Source organism: Chinchilla lanigera, unplaced genomic scaffold (genome assembly GCF_000276665.1).
Source record: "Chinchilla lanigera isolate Chin_1 unplaced genomic scaffold, ChiLan1.0 scaffold00068, whole genome shotgun sequence".
NCBI lineage: Eukaryota > Metazoa > Chordata > Mammalia > Rodentia > Chinchillidae > Chinchilla > Chinchilla lanigera.
The window spans coordinates 8,985,898-9,009,181 of record NW_004955469.1 but is presented as its reverse complement, the minus strand read 5'-3'; the positions used below and the strand labels follow the sequence as shown (position 1 = coordinate 9,009,181).

General features: G+C 48.4%; 1 protein-coding gene across 1 annotated transcript in view; it reads right to left on the bottom strand.

The window, feature by feature from the left end:
* Nucleotides 1–3,780: 3,780 nt before the first annotated feature.
* The window catches only part of Mapre3 (microtubule-associated protein, RP/EB family, member 3), a gene marked incomplete in the record, with an annotated part of 58,078 nt that continues 38,574 nt past the window's right edge, over nucleotides 3,781–23,284 (bottom strand). The window contains 6 exon segments of the mRNA XM_013522658.1: nucleotides 3,781–4,693; nucleotides 4,958–5,110; nucleotides 5,246–5,400; nucleotides 6,579–6,780; nucleotides 7,356–7,501; nucleotides 8,110–8,237. Coding sequence (XP_013378112.1) covers nucleotides 4,625–4,693; nucleotides 4,958–5,110; nucleotides 5,246–5,400; nucleotides 6,579–6,780; nucleotides 7,356–7,501; nucleotides 8,110–8,230 — 846 coding nt within the window.

Genomic DNA, 23,284 nt, shown 5'->3' with positions numbered 1-23,284 from the left:
CCCCTCCGCCGCCGCCGCCGCCGCCGCCGCGCGGGGCAGTCTGGGACTCGTAGGCTTCGCGGGGCGCCTGGCTCAGCCCCGCGGTGGCCCGCGAACCCGCAGATTCCGGCTGCAACCTGCTGCGCCGAGGCCTCTGCGTTCCTGCCCTGGAAATGGGGCCTCTCTCATTTTCCTTGACTGTCCTGTGGCGCTAGCAGGATGGAATGGAAACGCTCTCACCTAGGAAGGGTTTGAAGATTAAATGCTTCTTTCATTCTAGGAAAGCGCCATTATTTCTTTTGCTAGTGATTGAACTTTAGGTTTGATGGGCAATAAAAAATCTGTTGCGAAAGGACAAGGAAGAGGACAGGGCCTGGGGAGAGGCAGAGTGCTGGGAGGGCCACACATGGAGAGGCCTGGCGGGCTCTAATGGGGTCCCTCCCGTGGGAGGCTGAGCAAACCCTGGGACAGCAGGAAACAGGCTCTGGCTGCAGGCACGGTGCCCATCCCGTGTTCCAGAAGTGGCAAGGCAGTGATGGAGAGCCCCTGAGCTCAGGAATGGGCAGGCACGTTCCTGTTCAGCCGCTCACCATCCTGGGGTGGATCCGTCGCACTTTTTTGTTTTGTTTTAGGACAGGGTCCTGCTCTGTAGTCCAGGCTGGTCTTGAACTCACTATGTAGCCCAGGCTGGCCTTGAACTCGAGTGGATCCTCCAACCTCAGCCTCCTGAGTGCTAAGATTACAAGCATGCACCATCATGCCTGGTGGCAGTTTCTTTCTCCCCAGGGAGCTTTGCAGCTCCTAGCAGGGGAGGATCATGGCATGTGCTATTTTGTGTACGTTTATTTTTATGTTGTGAGTCATACCTGTTATTCTGCAGTATAAAGTAGATATTTTACCTGTACTAGAGTTCAAATTTGTACAGAATGTGAAGCGGAGGGACTGATGATGTCCTTAGGAAGGAGATTAGGGCAGGAGCTTTCTAAAGGAAATGGCAGTTGAGATGGGTCCTGAGGAATGAGGTAATTTTCATTGGTTGGTGTAGAGAACACTTCCATTATATGAGTGGCTTCTTCTTGTTCTTCTCCCTTCTCCTTCTTCTATATTAGATGAGGCTCACTATGCTGTTTAGGCCGGTCTGGAACCGCTGGGCTCATATTATCTTCCTGCCTCAGCCTCCCAAGCAGCTGGGACTAAGGGTGCATGCCCCACTGGGTGGGGCTGAATCCATTAATGCAAACCAAGGCCTAGAGGGTAGGAACTGCGGAGTGTGCCAGTGTTTAATGGGATTTTGGAGATGATGAAGTTGGAATGCACGTGAGCCCATAGGCCAAGGGCCTTGCTGGCCAAATCTGGACTTCATCCTTCAGGCCCAGGAAAGCCAGTGAGAAAGCAGCATGATTCATTGTTTTGGGAAGGAAAATGGGGTTGTGTAAGGGATGGGCTGAGAAGGAGGAAGGCGGTGGGAAATGACCCATAGCTCCATTAAACCTGACCAAGCTGGACTTTGCCTTTGGAATCCCTGAAATGGAATGCTTTTGTCAAGGAATGTACAGTATTTGAGCCAATCACTGATCAGTGTTTTCCAGATTACTGGTTTAGCTTTGCTCCCAAAATACCTCTTCTTTATTTGACCGCTGCTGTATCATGTGTGTGATCACAGAAGAGGCTGTTTTCAGAAGGGACACAGAACCACCTCTCCATCGGGGCAAAGGTGGGACTCCATGACGGAGACTGGAGGATGGGGAGGGTTTTTTCCCATCCCTCACTGGAATGGTCTGGCAGGTTATCTGCTGTAACGTGGAACGTGGTGGGTAGGAGCTGTGCATGTATGTATCTGGCAACATTTCCTGGGTAACTTCTCTCAGTCAAGCCCTATGGTAGTAGGTGCAGCCAGGGATACACCTCACTTGCTCATGAGGAAGAGAAATAGAAATTTACATTCATTTTAAGTCTGATACATTATGAGTGTTATACATTCACACTTAGTGATACATTTAATATGAAGTGCTAGAAAGACACAGGGAGGAGTTTTCCATCTGCCAGGTTTAGGTATTTCAAGTGAAACCTTAGACATTAGCCATGGTAGTGGGTGTGAGCAGATATTCACATGACAGTTGAAGACCCAAAAGATGTTGGACCAAGGAGGTCAGATGGGTGTTCAGCATGGTGCAAAAAGAGGGTGTCGCTGAGTACTATTTGCCACTATAGCTTCTGTAACAAATTGCCCCAAACCTAGTGGCTTAAAGTAACACGCATTTTTTGAGTGCTCTGGAGGGCTGAAGTCTGACTTGCGTCTCACTGGACTGAAATCAAGGGTTGTGTGCCTCTGGAGGCTCTGGGAGAATGCGGTTTCTTGCCTTTCTCAGCTTCTTGAGGCTACCTGTGCTCTTTGGCTCGAGGCTCCATTTTCAAAGCCAGGAACAGCTGGCTACGAGACCCTCACATCATATCACTCTGTCTTCTTGTCCTGTCCTCCTCTACTCTTATAGATGCTTGTGATTACATCAGGGCCTCACAGGTAATTCAGGATACTCTCCCTATTTTAAGGTCTTCTGAATAGCAGGCTATATTCCTCTTGCAACCTTAATTCCCCTTTGTGTGTAACCTCACATACTCATGAGACTATGACATGGACATCTTTAGAGGCAGCACTGTTCTGCTTGCCACACACACTTTGCCAACATTGAGCACTGCAGAATGACTCCCTTATCTTAGTATCTACCTGGAAAATGGAGGGGACATCTTTTAATATTAAGCAAAGGAATTAAAAAGTGCCAGGATAAATAAAAGCAGGACAAGAAACTTGTTGCAGAAAAACAGAACAAGGCCACCCGTATCCACCTATGTGGGAGTGGGAGTCGAAGGGAAGTGAAGTCAGTAAGAAGTGAGCACATACGATCGCTCATGTAAGGCTTGATCTGGAATCACTGGGAATGGGTGGCGGCCTTGAAGATGGCGCCCGGGGCCAGGCCGTAACAGAGACATAGCCCCAGCTGCATCTGTCACACTAAGGATGGCGAGGAAACGTCTGCCAGGGCTCCCTTGTAGCTAGAGGAGCACCCTGAGGTCCCACCTCTGTAGTTTCTGGGAGGAGCTTTGAACCACGAGCCTAGAGGTCTGAATTCTCGTCCAGGTTTCTGTCACTGGGAGCAAGTCATGACTTGTGAAGGTGGCCTTGGTGACCCTGAGGTGCTCATGGTCCATGATGAGTTTCAGAACCTTGGCTGTCGTGGTCCTTTGCCAGGTACACCCTGGGAATGTGGGGCTGTGAAGGCGACATGGGAGCTGCCAGCCTTCCTGCTCCATGTGCTATAGGAGTCACTTGGACGCTGCTACCCTTTGGGCTTCAGCACTCAGGGCTGCTTGCTCTTTGTGCCTTCCCAGTTTTCGCTGTCACGCGAACCCTGTGGGCAGCAGCAGCACTGTGTGAGCACTGTGTGAGGTGTGCGAGCTTTGACAGGCTGGGGTCAACATGCAGTCCAACTGCTGACGGGAGGCTGCAACGTGGCACCTCTTGGCCAGCCCCCTCCTCCCCATGACACCTCGGCTACTTTCCAGACTGCCTATCGTCACAGCCGTAGCTCTGGACTTTGTTCCTCCTCAGGAAGGGGCCGCTGGGGCCGCTCATGTTCCCTTAGAATCCTGTCACAGGTGTTGGGAAAAGGGCCATGTCAGAGCCCAGCACCAACAGCGCTTTCTGCTGACACTGATGGTGGCATGACCAGCACCTCACGGAGGGGCAAGGACAGGAGGTGATGAGCCCTGAGACCAGGCTGTGGCTCAACGGAGGGCAACATGGAACTTTTACCACACAAGTTTATTTAAATAAAAGTGAACACATATGCAGGCTGGTGCTGAGGGGCAGGGTGGGGGGGCAGACAGGGGGGGGCAGGCAGATTCTGTGTGGTGTGGACCAGGCTGCAGGAGGGGATGGCTAGGGCCTTGGGGCAGTGCTGGCCTTCGGTGCTGGGCAGGGGTCTTGGGCGGGTAAGCCCAGTGCCAGGAGGTCACTTCTGTCCCTCACATGCTCCCCTCCCTCTCCCTGATCCCTGGGCCCCCAGCACTGCCACCTCGGCCCCCTTCCTCTCCTGACATCAGCCTTCCCCTCAACTACTGGGAGGTCAAGAGACAAAATAAATAAGAATTGGTGAGTCCTGCCCCAGCCTTGGCATGGGGAAGGGGAGCCAAGCCAGGCCTGCTGCCCCGAGCTCGCTGTCAGCCCTGGAAAAAGAACAGGTAAAGTGCAAGGACAATCCAGTAAGTAAAAATATACCAATGACTTTGTCAAATATACAGCTGCTGGCTCTCGGGGAGCAGGTGGCTGGCTCGGCGGGTGGCAGCAGCACCCTGGGAAGTGTTGGCTGACACAGCATAGAGACAACGGAAATAAATAGGGGTGGGGAGTGGGCAGGGGTTCTGCCCCCTGGGCAAGTGCCACTTTTGGGGGGGAGGCTGGGATAGAGCCTCTGCCTGCTCCCCTGCCCCATCCTCCCGAGCCCCTCACACGGCTCCCCAATGCTGCGGCACTGACACAAAGCACCCGGCCGGCCGACTGGCTGAAGGAAAGGACTGTAATGTGGGGCGGGCGCAGGGAGGGGGGCACGGAAGGAAGCCGCACAGTCAGCCAGGGCTGGCGCCGCCCTCAGTACTCGTCCTGGTCTTCTTGTTGGTGTTCTTCAATCTCATCGTCCTCAGGGGGTGCAAACCCTTCCTGGAGGTGAAGGGAGAGGAGAGTGGTGAGCCGGAGGCTGGGTCAGGTGGGGGGGGCATCAGGCTGGACAAGTGGCTTAGGAACTGGGGTCCAGGAGCCCAGCACCCTGCTTTCCCCACTAATGGCTGTGTGCACCCCGAGGAAGGTGACATCACCTCTCTCTTCATCAGTAAATGCTCTCCGGGGTCCTTTCTGGCGCTGGCTTGCTTGTGGATTTAGGGCCAGGCCAAAGTGGGGCCATGGGCCTGGGAAGGGGACACTCACCTCAGTGGCATAAAGGATGCCGATGATGCCCGAGATAACAGGGCTGTTTTCGCTTTCGTGCTCCTGGCAGATGAGCTCAATGTCGCGCAGTTTGCTGAAGTAGAAGTCACGCTCCTTTTCCAGCCCATCCACGGTCAGCTTCAAGTCTAGGAGCTGCTTGGGCAGAAGGCAGCATTCAAGGCAGATGTCCCTGCTTCAGACTCCCCTGCCTGCCCTCCTCCTGTCCTTGCAGATGCCGCAAGGTCCCCTGGACTTCGTGGCAGAGTTACCATTACCCATCGCATTTACCTGTTGGTTGAGTTCAAGAATCTGGGCATCGGTCTCGTGGCCACCATTTCGGGCTGATGGGGGATTCTTCCGGAGGATGCAGGGTGGGGCCACGTTGCTCAGTCGGCCAGAGGTCTGCATGTTCTTGGGGCCTGTGGGGGACGTCCTCTGTGGAACTGCCCAGAGGAGAAGAGTCAGATAAGGCTGGTACTCATGTGGCTCGAGACAGCCTGGTGTGAGGATTTTGGGGGCAGGCCCATGCAACAGGCAGACGTTTCCCCTCAGGAAGGACATCTACATCTAGGCCTCAGGCCTCGGCCACACATGACACTACAGCAGCGAGGCAGACCTCTGGCAAGCCTGGGAGAGCAGCAACCACAGGGAACTAAGGGAAGGTGTGAGGGACTGAGGCACGGAGAGAGCTGGCCTGAGGGAAGTTGGGGAAATCGGGGAAGTGGGGCTCAGGGTTGTCTTGTACTGACAGCTGGAGCCTGAGGAAAAGCAGCTGGCACAGGTCATCCCAACAGAAGCCCCAGCCCAAAGCCACCCTCCCACAAAGCTTGGCCCTGCCCCTCCAGTCTGTCTCAGGATGGGCTCTGTTGCCCTCTGCTGGGTGTGGCAGTGGCCGTCTCAGGGAGCCCAGCTCTAGCCCACATGCTGTGGCCACTTGCTTTTCAGCACTGCACCTCCCTCAACAGAGCGGCCGCTTCTAATGCCAAGCAAGCAGGTGAATGGGGACGGGCCCAGGCAGGACAGCAGTGCAAATTGGAGGAGGTGGCTCTGCTATGACGGGTCAGACGCGGGCTGGGGCTGCTCCTCTCCCTGCCCTTCCCCAACCTTCCTGTCCCCCAAAGGCCCTACTGATTCTTTCCCTGTCCCTCTAGCATTGGAAAGAGTTCTCAAGATTCATCTTGAGGATTTGAATTAGGGGAGGATAGGGTCAAGCCTGGCAAACTCCTGCCCCTGGTTATCCAGGGGCCAGTGGCAAGAAAGGGCTGTGGTGCTGGCACCCGGGCCGTGGCCTGATGGACCTGTGCAGAGGAAACATGCCACCCTGCTGCCACAGTATCTTGAGGCAAACAAGTTAGCTCATGTTACAAAAAGAGGTGCCCTGGGCCTCAGCTGCCACCACGGCTGGTGCAGGCGGCTCTCCTCACAGAGCAATTTTTGGAACCCTCTCACCCCCCACAGGAACTCCCCAGTCTAAGTGGGCAGCAGGTGGCGTCATCTGAACTCCGTGATAACAGTCTCCTCCAGGGTGGCAGGGCCAGGCCGGTGGCCCTGGGGGCACTCGTGGCTGTAGAGCCCTGCCGGCCGGGCCCCTCAAATCCCTCCCCCGGCTCGGGCACGTTACCTGCTGTGCCAATGAGTTTCTTGGATTTGTTGAAGATCTGATCACCTGGGTTAGGAGGCGGTGCTACGTCCTGGCCCTGCCGCGCCAGCAGAGGGTTGTAATCCTTTCCATCATAGTTTGCGTCAAAGAATTTCTTAAACCACTGAATAAACTCAAAATTATCTTGGAATTTTCCTTTCACTAATTTCTCTACAGGAATGATCTGAAATAGACCACACAAGCAGAGCACTTTAGCTACCTGCTGCGAAGGGCCGCCTTCCTCTGTGAGGGGCCACTGCCCTCAGGAAAGCCAGGCCCTGGGCTGCAGCACTGTTCACCTTCTCCACCTACCCCCTTCCCATGGCCCCAGAGCAGACAGGTAGGTGACAGGCAGGTTGGCAGGCACTGCCATGGGTCCTGTAGGCACAGGAGGAACCGTGTGGGCACGCTTCCCTTGGTCCCGCTGCCCACATGTGGGCTGGAGGCTCAGGACCCACAGTCCTGGGGCCGTCAAGGCTGGAGAATGAGCAAAGAGACTTTTCTTTGGCCCTATGGAGAGACATAACAGGAGCCATATACTGAACCTGTGTCTGGGGCAGGAAGGGTCAGTGGAGGAGAGAGGGAAAGGAATGTAGGTCATAATGGGATGTGTCTTGACTGGGGGAGAGCCAGGGGTGGGGAGAGAGAGAGGTGTACTGGAAAATCCAAGCAGCCCAGCACCCTGGCTGTGGCTGTCAGGGCATCTTCTTCCCCAGGGGCACACAGCTCCTCAGGGCCCCCTGGGGTGCAGGCACCTACTTTGTCAACACCCATCTTCTTGAAAGCCGCTTGCAGCACCTTGAAGTTGTGGATATATTCGTGTTCTAGTTTGGCCTGGAACTTGACCTTCCTCAAGTGCACACAGCCAGGGAAGAGCATGTCCATGAACTGGCAGTAGGCTGCCCCTGTGGAGAGGCACAACTGACTGAGGCAGGCCCCAGCCACTCTCTCACCCCTAGGCCCTTTGTTGGTCTCTTCCCCAAACCCTGGACCTCTCTTCTGTCTCCTTAGTCTGCAGCTGGAGCCAGTCCTACTTTCAGGCTAGACATGACCAGACTCCCCTAGCTGTCCAAGCATAAACCTCTTAGTATTTACTGATGCGTATCCTGTTCTAGCACTGCATATATGTAGGTCTATCCTAGTAACTACAATAGGAACCGTGAATAGGTGACTGCATCGCCATCATATGGATGAGAAAACTGATACCTAGAAAAATGTAGTGACTTGTCCAGGGCTGCAGCAGACAGATGAGGTGCTGAAAGTTGGACCCAGAGTGACTGCACTGGAGTTCCTGTGTGAACCTGTAGCTTCGGCCTATAGTGGCTCTTGATACCCCACTTTCCCTACCCCACTTTCCTGACTTCCACTCCAGGTGGTGTGACTACTGCGGTCTCTCCAGCTCTCCTCCATGCTAATTACAAGGTACGTCTCCCCCCCCCCTTTGCTGTTCTGCCTTCTGGGCGTTCCCTTCCTTTCCCTCCAGCAAGGTCACCTCTGGGTCACAGCCTCCTACCTGAACAGAGCTGTTCTATCTTGGTGTAGTTGAGGTGCAGGGAGTCATTGACCCATGCAAGCATATCATGGCGACTCAGATTTTCACTGGTCACAGATGTGGAGTACACATTGACGGCCATTCCCCAGCTGCAAAGAAAAAGAGAGGTGAGGTCGGCATGAGACACTCGTGTTGTTTTCCACGGCAAGGAGAGAGGAGGGGGCCAGGCACACCTGGGGAAACAAGCAGCACTGCCCTCAGACCAGCCTTGAAGTTCACCATCCAAGGAAAGCGGCCCATGCTTGTTCTTTTTTTTTTTTTTGGTTTTTCTTCGGTACCGGGAACTGAACTCACGACCTTGTGCTTGCCAGGCAGGTGCTTTTGCCGCTGAGCTAAATCCCCAGCCCTATGCTTGTTTTTTAAACATTTAAATAGTATCTACTATGTGCTAGAGCTGGTGATAGAGTTAATTAAGAGACTGTCTCTGCTTTCCAGGCAAATCTCCCCAGCAGTGGGAGATGAGGCCTTAAGAGAAGCACAGCAAAGTTTGTGGATGCACAGTCGAGGGCGTGATCTCTTCTGCTTGGTAGGGTCAGTGATGGCTTCGGAGCAGACATTTTGGAGCCTAAAAGGAGATGGAATTTTCCCGACAAAAGATGGGGTAGGAGGGCGCTGCATGCCTAAGGAGCAGTCAGAACAAAGGCATGGCTTATTCCGGGAACTCTGAGTGGCTCAGCAAGCCCAGGAAACAGGTTCTGTGTTGGGCGTGGTGCAACGGGGTTGGCCAGGCCAGATCTGGAAGGGCTTTGTTTACTACGAGAAGGAGTCTGGATTTTCTATTTAGTCAGTGTGAAGCCAGCACAAGATTTTAAGCAGACAGTAACCTGATCAGATCCGTCTTCTAGAAAGCCTCTCCTCTGACTTCTGACTCCCTATTCCTGTGTCTTACAGCCTGCTGGCTGACCCAGAATTCCAGAGCCTCTTAAAACACATGCATTTGCTCCTATATCCATTATCAAAGTCAATGTCACCACTGGCCCCAATCACCTGAGTTAAAAATCTCTGGGGTCACTGTAGTCAGTCTGCTCTTGTTCCTGAACACATCTATTTGTTCCTGCCTCAACCCTCCCTTCTCAGTACGCTGGGATGTGCCCACCCTTGGGCTGACTTTCTTTTTTTTTTTCTTTTTTAAATTTTGGTATCAGGACTTGAACTCAAGACCTCACGCTTGCCAGGTAGGCGCTGTACCACGGAGCTATATCACCAGCCCCTTACTTTCTCTTTAGCCAAAGCCACCAGGAGCTTCCTAAAATGCTTTCCAGCCCTCAGCGTCTCCCTCTTTCATGGTCATCCCCTTGTCTAAATGCAGGCCTGGCCACCCACATCCCAGCTCTAAGCCTGTAAGACACTGTGACCGAATTTGCCTTGCGGGCTTGAACTGCGCAGCACTCGCAATGTTGGAAATTATTTGAGACAGTACCCACTATTTTAAAGTCGGGGCGTTTCATACAAACAACACGGGATTTCTGGTTTCTCTTGGCAGCTCTGGACCTGTGTTCCTGCACTGCGACCAACAGGTGGTGCTGAGCAGAGGCACCCCCATCTGGAGAGCAGGGGTGAGCGCCTCCCTACCCCATCCTTACACAAAGGCCAAAGGGCAGAAGAAGGAACTATTTCTTTTAACTAAGCCTTTAGCAGAAACACAGAAACAGGACAGACCAAAAGGACCCTGTATTCCGAGCATTGTGAGAGCCGTATTTCTGGAGTGAAGACTATTTCCACGGGTTTAGCCTGCAGGGTCTCTATGATGTAAGAATGTACCCGGTCCACTTCCCTGTCCCTGTCCGCAGCTGCTCTTTTACTGTGACCCCTCCCTCCCACTGATCTAACCCTAAGCAGACCCCATCTCTTCAGCCTTTTCTCCCAAAAGACAGGTCCCTACTTGCCCTCTGTCTGGAAGGCTATTCCCATCCCCCAGGCTCCTCATTCACTGCTCCAGTGGTTCTCAAACCGTGGTCCCTGCCTCAGCAGCAATGGAACTGTCTGGGTACCAGTTTGTTAACATTCCAGTTCTTGTGCTGTACCCGAGACTTACTGAATCAGGGTCTGTCTTTGGCCAGGAGGTGCAGTAGCTCCGCAGGTGCAGTTGTCCACCCCAGCACCCCACCCCGTCAGGAAGTGCCGTGAGGTCAAGGGTGGATTTGTCACAAGCACAGTGTTCAGTAAAGTTGAATGACTGAGTGGCACCTACTTCTGTCCTTTGTCTTTCTGATGGCACTGCTTTAGAGAGGGGCACCTGCTGGGTGTTGTTATCCTGCTAGGCCCAGCCTTGGCCCTACGCATATCCACCTAGCTGGACCTCATTATATGCATATCTAACTTAAACGAGCTTTTGTGAATAAAAACAAGATAAAACTCTCTTATTTACTCCTAGTCCTTCATCCTTGAAATAAAGCCTTGTCCTTCACTGCTCAGGGAAAGGGAGGCCAGCCAGGGCACAGAAGCCAAGAGAAACAACAATTATTGTCCTGGTAGCTTCTGAAGACTTAGGAACTGGCAATTTTAGAAGTTTCCCAGGGTAATTTTGACTGTACTTGAGCCTTTCAGACAATGACTTTGTGTCCACTGCCCTGTACCCCAACCCTCATACTCACCACCAGGCTTGTTGTCCACCCCAGCACCCCACCCCGTCAGGAAGTGCCGTGAAGTCAAGGGTGGATTTGTCACAAGCACAGTGTTCAGTAAAGTTGAAGGACTGAGTGGCACCTACTTCTGTCCTTTGTCTTTTATCACCTTCCGGTCTGGGTCCCCCAACTCTACCCAATCTGTAGGACCTGGGTAGGACCTGGCTTCAGGATCCTCTCTAGGAAAATTTTTCTTTTGTTTTTTTTTTCCGGTACTGGGAATCGAACTCACGACCTTGCGCTTGCCAGGCAGGCGCTGTGCCGCTGAGCTAAATCCCCAGCCCCTCTAGGAAAATTTTTCTGAAGCCCTGTGTGGGATTCATGCCTCTCCTCTGTCCCTGTAGCACTCTGACGTGGCTTATCAAGGCACTTGTCACATTCTCATGAAATCCTCTGTGTGCCTGTCCCTTCCACCTGACTGTGAGCTCTTCAGGGGCCAGGCTGTTTTGTCGTCCTTTGGGATCGAGACCATTCCTCAGTGGACAGTAACTGCCTAAGCAGGTTGGTGGACGGGAATGACAGATTCTGGCCTGGAGGAATTTCTGAGCTGCCAGGGGACTCATCTAAAGTACTAGCAGTGGGGGTGGATGGATGGGTGGACACTAAGCTTCTAAAGAGGCAGAATGGGAAGGGTCAAAGAAAGTGTATTTTATTTCCATGAGTATTTATTTTGCTACATACTACAAGGAATTAAAAAGATTTGCCCTGCCACTAATGAGTTTATAATCTTCCTGGAACATATGAGAATAGTAGAACCAAATGTCCCCAAATGGGGTGCAAATAAGTGCTACAGGAAATCAAGAAGGAGAGAACGCGCAGATCAGAGAGAGTTGGAGCTGAATGGCCCCAGGTATGAGTGGTCAGACTCTGGCAGGTCTGTAGAGGCCAACTGGGGCTGGCTGCACAAGGGCATGAGCTGCTCTGGTAACTGGCCCAAACGGCTATCCAGGAACTTTCCACAGGCTCAGAGACGCAACTCCCCAAGAGGCCCTGGGGCCATTTTGTCTCTGGGCCCCTTGGGCAGCCTGATTCTTGGCCAACTATGCTTGGCACTATACTGGGCCTCAGAGGCTCTGGGCTGGCCACAGGTGGTTCGGAGCCGCTAGGGTGTTCTTAGGTTGGCCCTGAGAATTACTGAGCCGTGTTAGGGATTCTGTTCTGTTTAATGGTTGAGTTTCAAAGGCTGATTACTGAAAAAAAGTGGAGGCAAATGTCCTAGTCCAAATGTGTGCTCTGGTTTTTGAGGGCAGCCTTCCTGGTGTTCCATAGGGCTAGATTTACTGAAGGCCTAAGCCCACTCCACATATTCCATGGGTTCTTCACTTTGGAGAAGCCTGTGTGTGTGTGTGTGTGTGCGTGTGTGTGTGTGTATGTGTGTGTGTAGGTTGTATGTATTAACATATATAACACACACAGGATTTTGTTTTTAATACCCAAGGTGATTCTGGAACACAGCTGAGTATAAAAACCATAGTCCTCATCTGGCACTTAGCTGGGATTTACAGGCCTGTGTTGCAATGGCACACATTGGGAGGTTGGGATGTTCTCTCATCTCCCTGTGCGGGGTGGTTTAGCCATCTTCCTCCTTGATAACACGAAAAATCTTGTTTCCCTGGATTTCATAACACAGCAGAATACCCTGCTATTAGGAACACCAAGAGCTACACAGCTACTTGAAAAATATCTAGGTCTTCTCAGTTTGGCCCAAATTCCCAGTTCTGCCAGTGCCTGAGGATGAGAGGGAAATTCCTACTCTTCTGTTCAGTCTGAATCTAGGTGCAAAAGTGCAACAGTGCAGGCCTAGGGGTGTAGCTCACAGCGGTAGAACATTTGTTTAACATGTGAAAGGCCCTGGGTTTTGACCCTAGTACCACAAAACACCCAAAAATGTATCTAAGGTGGTAACTGCCTATAGAAGGGAATTGAAAGTTTCTCCTTTCAGGGCTTAGTAATCAATAATGCTGTTACCCCACAGGGCTTTTAGGGAAGGAGTGTAGCTAACACTAGGACCAGAGCCTTTGTTACTACTGAGAACTGGCTCAGGTTTGCCCTTAGATAAGTCTCTCTCTGCCCTGCTTGGGACCCATCTTGGCTCAGGACCTATAGGTCCCCTGGGTCTCTGCAAGACACCCAGGGGTCTCTGCAAAGATCTTCTGTCACACTTGCTGGAACTTCACAAAGAAATCAAACCTTCCCCTTTCTTTATCCCTTGTTATGCTAGGTAGGATAGGGTGCCCTTTAGGTTTTCCTGTCCTGGGTTTGGCCCCATACATGGAACTAAACACGACCAGTAGGTGGCACCCAGGTCCTGAGCAAAGACTCCTTCAGCTGCTTCATTCCACAACTACCTTTCCCCAGCTCAGTTTAGGCACGAAGAGCCCCTAACTTTGATCTGTCCCATAACAGGAAGCTGGTTTCCACCAAAACCCGGCATGGTCATGGAAGGGGGCTGAGTGGAGTGGCCACTCCTGGCCCAAATGTCCTCTGAGAGCTGGGCTGGCTGGACTGACCTGAGCATGGGGTTTGCTCTAGGGTTCTGTAGTGAACTAAACCTTTCTCTAAACCCATACATTGAACTCATCAACTGGTTCAACTTCTGATTGCCTTTTGAATTAGGGGTTGATGTGGGCCTAGGCTCAAAGCAGGCTAGCTGTTGGGTAGAGGTACATACAGCATTTGCTGAGGTATTTGGTTTGTGTGGACCAGGTACTCCAATGACAACAGAGGCACATTTCAAGAAAACTCTTAATGAAAACACACCTGCTACCAAGAGCTCTTTGCATATCCTGAGAAAATGGTAGGTAACTACCAGAGGGGGCAGGCTCTGTCCCCAGGACAGCAGTAGCAAGTCCCTGTCTCCAAGTTCCTACCCTCCTCTTTGGCACAGGATGACTTATCAGGAGAAAAAACCTGATTGGGCCATGGCATGTAACCCTCCAGGTTAGCTGGAAACTCTATTTACAGGTCAGAACAAGACGTGGCCCTGGGTAAAGCTTGCTCTACAGGGCCTTGACTCCTGCTACCAAGTATGCAGTCTGGGGAAAGAAACTTACGGAGTTTTAGTTTGAGGACTTTGTTAACTCACTTCCTATACTAAGACCATAAGGTTCATTGTGCATTCCCTGGCAAGGGGAGAGGGGAGCTATTGGTCATTCTGCAGAGTGAAGTCTTGAAAAATGGTCATCAACACAGATTGGCAGAATGGATCAAAAAACAAAGCCAGATGGTATTAGCTACATACAAGAAAACACATTTAATGTAAAAAGAAATTTATGACTAAAAATCAAAGGATGGAGAACAATATTCCATCAATGGGACCCTGAAAGCATGCAGGAATAACTATCCTACTTTCAGATAGCCAGAGTCTCAGGCAAGAGAAAGAAATACTATAAGGGATATGTCCAGGAAAGGAAGAAATCAAATTATCATTACTTGCAGATGACATGATTCTTTACATAGAAGACCCAAAAAAATTCCATCAAGACTCAATAACTAAATTCAGCAATGTAGCAGGATACAAAATCAACACACAAAAATCAGTACCATTCTGGTAAAGCAATAGTGAATTCACCAAGAAAGAAATTGGGATAATAATACCATTAAAAATAGCACAAGAAAAAGTAAATACTTACGAATTAACCTAGTCAAAGAATTGAGAGACCTCTATAACAAAAACTACTGTACCCTGAAAAGGGAGATCTAAGAGGACATCAGGAAATGGAAAGATATTCCATGTTCCTGTACAGGCAGAACCAATATTGTCAGACAGTCACACTTCCAAAACTGGTATAGAGGCTGTCTTAGTTACTTTTCTCATTGCTGAGACAAAATATCCAACACCTAAAGTTAAAGGAGGAAAGGTTTACTGTAGCTCACAGTTTGTAGAGGTTTCAGTTCATACTTGGCTGGCACCAAGGCATGGTTGGGCAGGCAGAAACAGCAAGCAGCAAGTGACAAGTGACACAGAATCGCTCTTTCTGTCCCTTATACTCTGTTCAGGATACTCACCCTTAGGGTGGGTAGCACTCAAACCCAGGCAGGGTTTTCCCATTATCTACTCCCAGAACTATGCCAAGCCAATCAGTGGACTAATTTAGTAATCACACACACTCTCTCTCTCTTTTTTTGGCTTTTTGAGACAGGGTCTCATTATGCAATTCAGGCTGGCCTTGAGCTCACTTTGTAGCCTAGGCTGGCCTCAAACTCACAACAATCCTTCTGCCTCAGTTTCCTGAGTGCTGGGATTATAGGTAGGTGCCACCATGCCTGGCCAGTCACATGCTCTTGATCCCAGCATCACACACTCTAGATCCACCCACCTCTGAAAAACCCCACTTATGGCCACTTGAGGCTTTGAGGGGACATTCTAGACACAAGACATACACAAGCTTAATACAATCTCAATCAAAATACCAACAGCATTCCTCATGGAACTATAGCAAACAATCTTAAAATTCATATGGAACCAGAAGAGACCCAGAACAGCAAAAGCAATCCTGAGCAACAAAAGTAAAGTAAGAGGCATCATGATCCTGGATTTCAAGTTATATTGCAAAGCTGCATGATAAAAACAGCATGGTACTGACACAAAAATAGTCATGTAGATCAGTGGAATAGAATAGAGGATGCAGAAACAACCCCAGGAATATTCAGCCATCTGATCTTTAACAAAGTAGCCAAAAACATACACATGCCTCTTTAGTAAATGATGCTGGGAAAACTGGCTATGCACATGCAGAAGACTGAAGCTAGACGCATATCTCTCACCATGCACTAAATTAAAATCAAAATGGATCAAAGGTCTAAATATTAAAACAGAGACACAAACTGACGGAAGATAAAATAGGTAAAACTCTTGATGTCGTAGGTATAGACAAGGTCTTTCTGAACAGAATCTCAACTGTACAAAAAAAAATCAAGAATAAACAAATGGGATTATACAGTGTCCACCAAAAATGTACGCACATTTCAGGAGAAGAAAAATGGTATGATATTTTTTCAGCGATGATTTTATTCCTCCTATGGAGGATCCGAGAAGATATCATGTATCACAGAAAACCTACTACATTGCCTGTCCTCAGAGAAGAGATTAAAAATGCACATGCAGCAATCTCATGACCAAAGTTGCCCAAGTAGCAGTTCGCCATATTAATAAATGTCTGGAAGCTGGTGGCCACCACTTTGAGCACCTTTTTTAATTGTAGAGGTCAAAGGTAACTTGTATTAATCTCATTATGTCTCAATAAATTTAGTATTAAAGTATTCATATGAGTTTTTCTTTTCCTGAAGTATGTATACATTTTGGGGGGACACATTCTGTATTACATTAAAAAGTTTCTGCACAGCAAAGGAAACAACCAATGGAGTGAAGAGACAACCTACAGAATTGGAAAATATTTTGTCAGTTATACCTCAGACAGCAGATGAATATCTAGAATATCTAAGAACACAAAAAAATTAGATCCCCCCAATAAAAGACCCAATCAAAAAACTGGCAACACATAAATAAACATATACTTCTCAGAAGAAGAAATACAAGTGGTCAATAAGTACATGAAAAAATGTTCAACATTTCTCACTATTACAGAAATAAAAACTAAAACAACACTGAGATTCCATCTTATTCCAGAAAGAATGGCTCTCATCAAAAAATCAAGTACTAACAACGCCGGTGAGGCTACTGGGGTTGGGGGTGGGAGAACAACAAACAACATTGTTTGTTGGTGGAAATGTAAACTACTACAACCATTATGGAAATCAGTATAGAGATTCCTCAAAAAAATCCCCAAATAAACTAGAAATTCCATGTGATGTGGTTATTCCCCTTGTAGGTATCTTCCCAAGGGAGTTAAAGACATCATATTACAGTGATACATGCATACCAGTATTTATAACAACACAGCTCATAATACCTAAATCTTGTTAGTAGTCTGTGTCCATCAACAGATGAGTGGATTAAGAAAATGTGGTATTTTTACATGACAGTGTACTCCTCTGCTATAAGAAGTATAAACTTGAGTCACCTGTAGGAAAATGGATGCATCTTCAGACCATAATATTGAGTGAAATAAATCAGATACAAAAGCTTAAGGAGCTTTTGTATCACATGGTTTCTTCTTATATGAGAAACCTACAATCTAAATAAGTTAAAAAGCAAAACAGAAAATAGATGATAGGAAATAGGAAACAGATTTTTTATAAAAGAGAAGGGGACCAAAAGCTGGAGGGAGGTGGGAGGGGCAGAGAAAAGGGATGAAAGAAGAATTAAGATGTGTTATGTTCATGTTCCAACTGCCCACAATGGATGCAATCACTGTACACTGCAAACGTGTACTAATAAAATTTTTTAAAAATAAAAATGGTCATAAGGGTTTTTAGAGACTATCTGGTTCCTTTCCAGACACCTAGAACTTTTTTTTTGTTGTTTTGTTTTTTTTGAGATAGGGTCTCACTGTGTAGTTCAGGCTGGCCTTGAACTTGCAGTGATCCTCCTGCCTCAGCGTTCCCTGCGCTGGGATTGCCTGCATGTGCCACCACACTTGGCTTCATAAATATGTCTTGAGGACAATTTGGGGACCTGAATCTTCTCTAGTTCTCTGGGGCTCCGTATATTCCAAGTTCAGCCCTGCTCTGGCTGGTCAGAGAATGCCCGAAGATCCTAGGCCACCACTTCTGCCCTGGCTCTGAAAGCCTTGTGGCTCTTCCAGTTACACAGCAGGCTGCTGACATGCCTTCAGCCAGCTCCACAGTCTGTGGTGTAAGATCCTGGATCTCTGCTCAGAGCACTTAGGTTCAAATCCTGGTGCTACCACGTGCTATTTGATTGTTGGCCTCATTTCCTCATCTATAAATGGGACAGGGGTAGTTCTTTCCTCACAGAGCTGTTACAAAGGCTCAGTGAGCCATGTGTACAGCCTCGAGCACAGAGCCTGGCATGCAGAACTCACTGTTATCAGCATTATTGCGCAGATAGTAGAAATCCAAGAGCAGAAGCAAGTGCCTGACACACAGTCAACTTCAGGTCTCTGAGGCCATGGAATGGCCGGCCAGTCCAGGAGGGACAGACTAGAGAAATGTGCTTTTCTTTGCTCTTTCTGCCTTAGGACAGCCATCTGGGCTTCCTAAGCTGGGCCTCTGCTCATGATCCCTCCCAACTTCAAATTTCCCATATATCTGATTTTGGATGCCATCCTACCGGCCAGGAGAACAGGAACAGATGCTGTGGGATCAGAGGAGGAAGAGCTCTGTGGAGTCTGCCAAAATGTTTCTGCTGCTGATGTGGGGCTATGCCCATTGTCACTAAGCTACCCCTTCCTGACCAGGTGCAGGTGGGCGAAGTCACCTGTTGGGAAAAAACTGCAGAATTGCTACTCCCTTCCTCCTGGCTCACACATCCAGGTTGTTCTGGGGTTGCACAGAGGCAGTGTGTGCAGGCAGGAGTGACGGGTCCTGAGGGGCTGGAAGAGCCCTGACAGCGGGTCACAAAGCCCTGGCACATCTAGCCAATCACATTCTTCTGACGGCTCAGCAAGGACCTGACTCATAGAGAGGCTCGGTGGCTCAAAGGTGAACTAGTCTAGTAGAGATTAGGTAAGTAGGGTGGTTCCAGGGAAAGCTGGGCGTCTAGCATGTGTCCCCTCCAGTAGGTCCAGGGCAGGACTATGGATTTTGTAGGCCTAGAGAGAGCCTGTAATAGCCCTTCAGAATTTTTTTGAGGTATAGGGGATTGAACCCAGGGCCTCACCCACAGCTACATTCCTACTCCTCTTCCCTTTTCCTAAATTTTGAGATAGGGTCTTGCTAAGTTGGCCAGGCTGGCCTTGAGCTTGCTATCTTCCTGCCTCAGCCTCCCCAGTTAGGTAGATTACAGGTGTGCACACTATGACTGGCCTTCTCTAGACTTTTCCCAATACTTTTAGGTCATGGAGCTCTTCCTCAAGGCCGGAGCAGGCTGAGGTGTTGGCTACTGGGTCCTGAATGTGTGCTGCTGAACAAAACCTGAGCTTTTACAGAGGTTTTTCCCAGAATGATCTGGGCAACACCGCCACACCCTTGCAGTCACTGTCCAGGGGATGTGTCCTTAGGAGGAGACTTAAGAACTCTCCTCTAAAGCATACAACCAGGTGCTGCTAGCTTCCTCAGAGCACGGTTTCAGGACAGGCCCCACGGTAGGACCTGGTGGCATGTCGGGAGCACCTTTCTCCTTGGCCTTCCCTGGCCCATCTGCCCCATGGCTGAGGACAGAGAGGTCGCAGAGCTGCAGAAACTGCTGTGACATGTTGGGAAGGCAGCATTCACGTTGCCAGCAGATTTAATGGCTCTGCTGTTTCCTTCATGGCCGTTCATGCTCCAAAAAGCACATCTGTGTCTTAGGGGACACACACAGCCACGTCACTTTGTTTCTTAAGAATCCTGTCTCTTCAGATGTCTGGCTTAGACTTGCCAAGGCTGGGTGGTAAGTTCTTACCCTCCTCTGAGACACTTGGAGTGTGTGAATTGGTCAGCTTGCTTTCCCCTGACCACTGGCTCTGTCCCTTCTCCACCCTCATCCTTCAACCCCAAATCCATCCCTTCAGAATCCTCCCACTTTTATTCCCTTGCCATTTTGGCAGAGCACAGGCCACTCAGGTATCCTCTGTTTTTTAAATTGGAAAGCTTGCCCTAAAGATGTCCAGAATAAACTTGGTAAGTGTCAGTGTTGTTTAATCCTCTGCCCTCTCCCTGGCTGACTGCTAGTCTCCATGTCCCCGGTATTATTCTGATCTGCAGGAGCCAGGAGGAACATTTTCCAAGTGGAGACAGCCCCACCTTGTGAGGACACCCATGGGGAGGTCCCAGAAAGCTTGCCACAGGGCCTGGCATTCCTACCAGGAATGCCACTCTTGTGGTAAGAGCATTCATCTCAAAAAGCCTGAATTATTAATCAACTATACATATGAGGAACAAAAGCTCAGGATTCAAGTGACCTGCCAAGCTCAAGGCAAACTGCTGGTGAGGATGGAACTGAATCTGGGCCCTCTGAATCCAGCCCCATCCTCCTTCCGCAGAGCACTCTGGCAGGAAAAGCAGTCTGATTCGCACAGCTTGGTGGGTGTTGACGTGCTCTGATTTACTCCAAGCAGTAGGAGGGAGGAAAACAATTTCAGAGGTCTCTTCTTCGTATCTCTCTTTCCAAACAACTGTTACATTGCCTTAATTTCCACAGCAAGTGTTCATGGACAACATGTTACGTGCTGCATGAAACACACGGAACCATGGGGTCATTTTAATGTGTGGGTCTTTATCTTTAAGAAGCCTTTGCTTGACCGAACAGATATGCATAATTCATAAAACAAAAGGGATCATACAAACCAAATGTACAGAGTGCTCAATAGTGAAAACACATCTGAGTCTGAAGCACGCCAGTAATGGGCACCATGGGCTCGGTAGGTAGATGTCTCTGGGGAAGGTGGCACCTAATTTGGGCCTGTAAGGATGACAGGATGTCAGAGAGTAGTGAAGAGAAAACAGGAAATTTGGGGCATGGAAACGAGTTTAGTAGCTGAAAAAGTGAGCATAAGACCCATGACTAAGTCCTGGAGGAATGTTAGGGCATGCAATCAAAGGGCAGGAGGTGGGAAAGGTAGATGTCTCAAAGCCAAGGGAGAGGCTGTTTGCAGGAGGAGGGACTCTGCCCTGTTTAATGACGCTACCAGATCTTAGATGGAGAAATGGCAATTAGATTGTGCAATAATGAGTGATGAAAGTCTGAGTCATTTTGTTGGGAGTATGGAAACAGAAGCTAGGACGTGCAGACAACGAGGGAGGCCCAGATTATTTGCCCACAAGGATGCTGAGGATAGAGATCTCTAGTTTGTCAACAGGGCCATTTATGTCTATTGCAGCATTTTAGGTAGACCACAGAGTGGTTGTCTGCAGGGCAGAGAACATCTCAATTCCTTTAGTTAAATTTTGAAGTGAAACACAGATTAATCATAGGCTTGTGCTCTTTATCTCATCACCCCCATCCTCCTTCAGAATCTGTAGCCTACCCCAAGTAAGTTCTAGATCTGATCTGGGCAAGGAGCTCAGGAGTGCAAACTCCTGATCTTTCCCCAGCTACTGAAAACATTGGCAAGAATGAATAGAAAGTCTGGTGGGAAGTGTAAATAATAAAGCCTTAATTAAGTTGAATTATTTGGAGAATTGTGTTTTAAATATTAACTCATCTTTCCATTTAAATGTGGCTAATCAGTCCCTTTGGCCTTTAGTTTTGTGGGAAATTACTACGTTAAGACAGGGAAGCACACACAAAATTGGTTATCAAGGATTTTGCAGAACTTCCGATGCATGGGTGCACTCACTCACTCACTCATCATCATTGGTGGAGTGTGTGCTTGAGACCCATGGTCTGTGTGCCAAGCGCTGTGCATGGCCCAGACAAAGGAAAGGGACCCAGTCTGGGCTCTCGAGGGATCCAAGGACAAGTGAAATGAATAACCAAAGGGCACCATATGACATTCCAAGTCCTAGACATTGCTGGAGCTGCTCAAATTCTGGAACTGGGAAGGCTTCAAACGGAAGCATAGTTTGAACTGCGTGAAGAGGAAAGGGAAACGTGCAAGAGGGAGGGAGAGACCTGCAGAGCATTTGTCCCAGGATGCATGTTGTGGGCAGATGTGGCTAAAAAGGTAGACAAAAGCCTCATCACCAGCTGCTCTGTACACCATGGCCATGGCAAGGGCTTATTTTATCCCAGGGGAAACTCACCAAAGGATTTTTTTCTCATGGATAGCATATATTTGTAACAATACAAAACATTGGTAGCAATGATAACATTGCTATGATAACAGCATAATTTCCAAATCAAAATTATAACAATGAATTATAGTACTTATAAACTGTATAAACTGTATTCAATTTATAATTCTTTTTTTTGGTACCAGGAATCAAACTCATGACCTCAGGCTTGCCAGGCAAGCGCTTATGCCACTGAGCTATACCCCTGGGCCCTCAATTTATAATTCTTCTGAGGCTTTATTTTATATTATCTTTTCTCGTAAATAATGAAGAGAATCCCAGAAACTGCTACATAAATCAGCAAAAAATCTAATTTTTTGTGAACTTTATTTTGAAATAATTTTGGATTCAAAACTGCAAAAGAGGACAAAGAATTCTCATATATTCTCATTCAACTTGCACAAGTAACATCTTCTACAAGAATTATTAAAGTCAGGAGCTGGGTGTCGTGGCGCATGCCTGTAATCCCAGCACTTGGGAGGCTGAGGCAGGAGGATCATTGTGAGTTTGAGACCAGCATGGGTTACAAAGTGAGTTCAAGGCCAGCCTGAACTGCATTGTGAGACCCTGTCTCAAAAAGACAAAAAAAAAAAAATTATTAAAGTCAGATAATTAACATTGGTACATTATTAATTAAACTACAGACCTTGTTTGTATTTCATTAGTTTGGTTATATGCTTTTGTTTTTGGAAACGGGATCTTGCTATGTAGTTCAGGCTGGCCTTGAACTACTAGATAGCCCAGCCAGCCTTGAACTCATGATGATCTTCCTGTCTCAGCCTTCCAAGTACTGAGATTATAAGCATGCACCATCATGCCTAGCCAGTTTGTATTTGCCATTTTTTGATCTAATGTCTATGAAATTTTATCACATGGACAGATTTCTGTAATCAATGCTATACACAACACAGAATTCACTGACTCTGATCAATCTTTTTTTGGGGGGCGGGGCTACTAGGAATCGAACTCAGGACCTTGTGCTTGCCAGGCAGGTGCTGTGCCACTGAGCTATATCCCTGGCCCTGATCAATCTTATGTTATTTTTCTTTGCATCATTTAGAAGCTAATGGATTGATTTTTCATGGTCCCTAAATTTTTAATCTCCTAGGTATCTGTTTGAATCTGTTTCATGGATTCTATTTCTTTCCCATGTCATGTTCATGATTTCCACCATTTTCCTAAGCTCTTCTATTTTTTTTTATCTGTATCTGCTCTAGAGTCACTAAACAGGTCTTTCATTATGGTCACTATCTCTGTAGTTATCTGAGAAATTATTTCTGATTTGACTTTCTTTCTGGAGCCTCATTCATCTGCTTTCTTACTACTGTTACCACTTCAGAAAGTCCAGGTGGGTGGCTTTCAGATTGTTCCACCTCATTGCCCCCTAGACTTGCCTTTAGTGAGCTGGAAGTCTGGAGTCACATCTTGTGTAAGTGTCCTCTCATTTTCTGTTTTTTTTTCCCCCTTTAGTTTAATTCCTGGGTTGATGCTTGTAAACTGCTTATGGCAAGTAGTTTTAATGCCAGTATTTAGAACCCTTAGAAAACGACTACTTTTCAGAGGTGTCTTCCAGGTGTAACTGGCTTTTGGGTTTTGACTCTGTTGGAAGATTATTGGGGATGAGAAGCTGCTATCTATTTGGCCTAGCCCCTGGTTCTTTGGGATTGCCTGTAGTATTTTTTATGATCCTTAGGCAATTTCAGTCTTGGTATACAAGGAAGAACAACTGATTA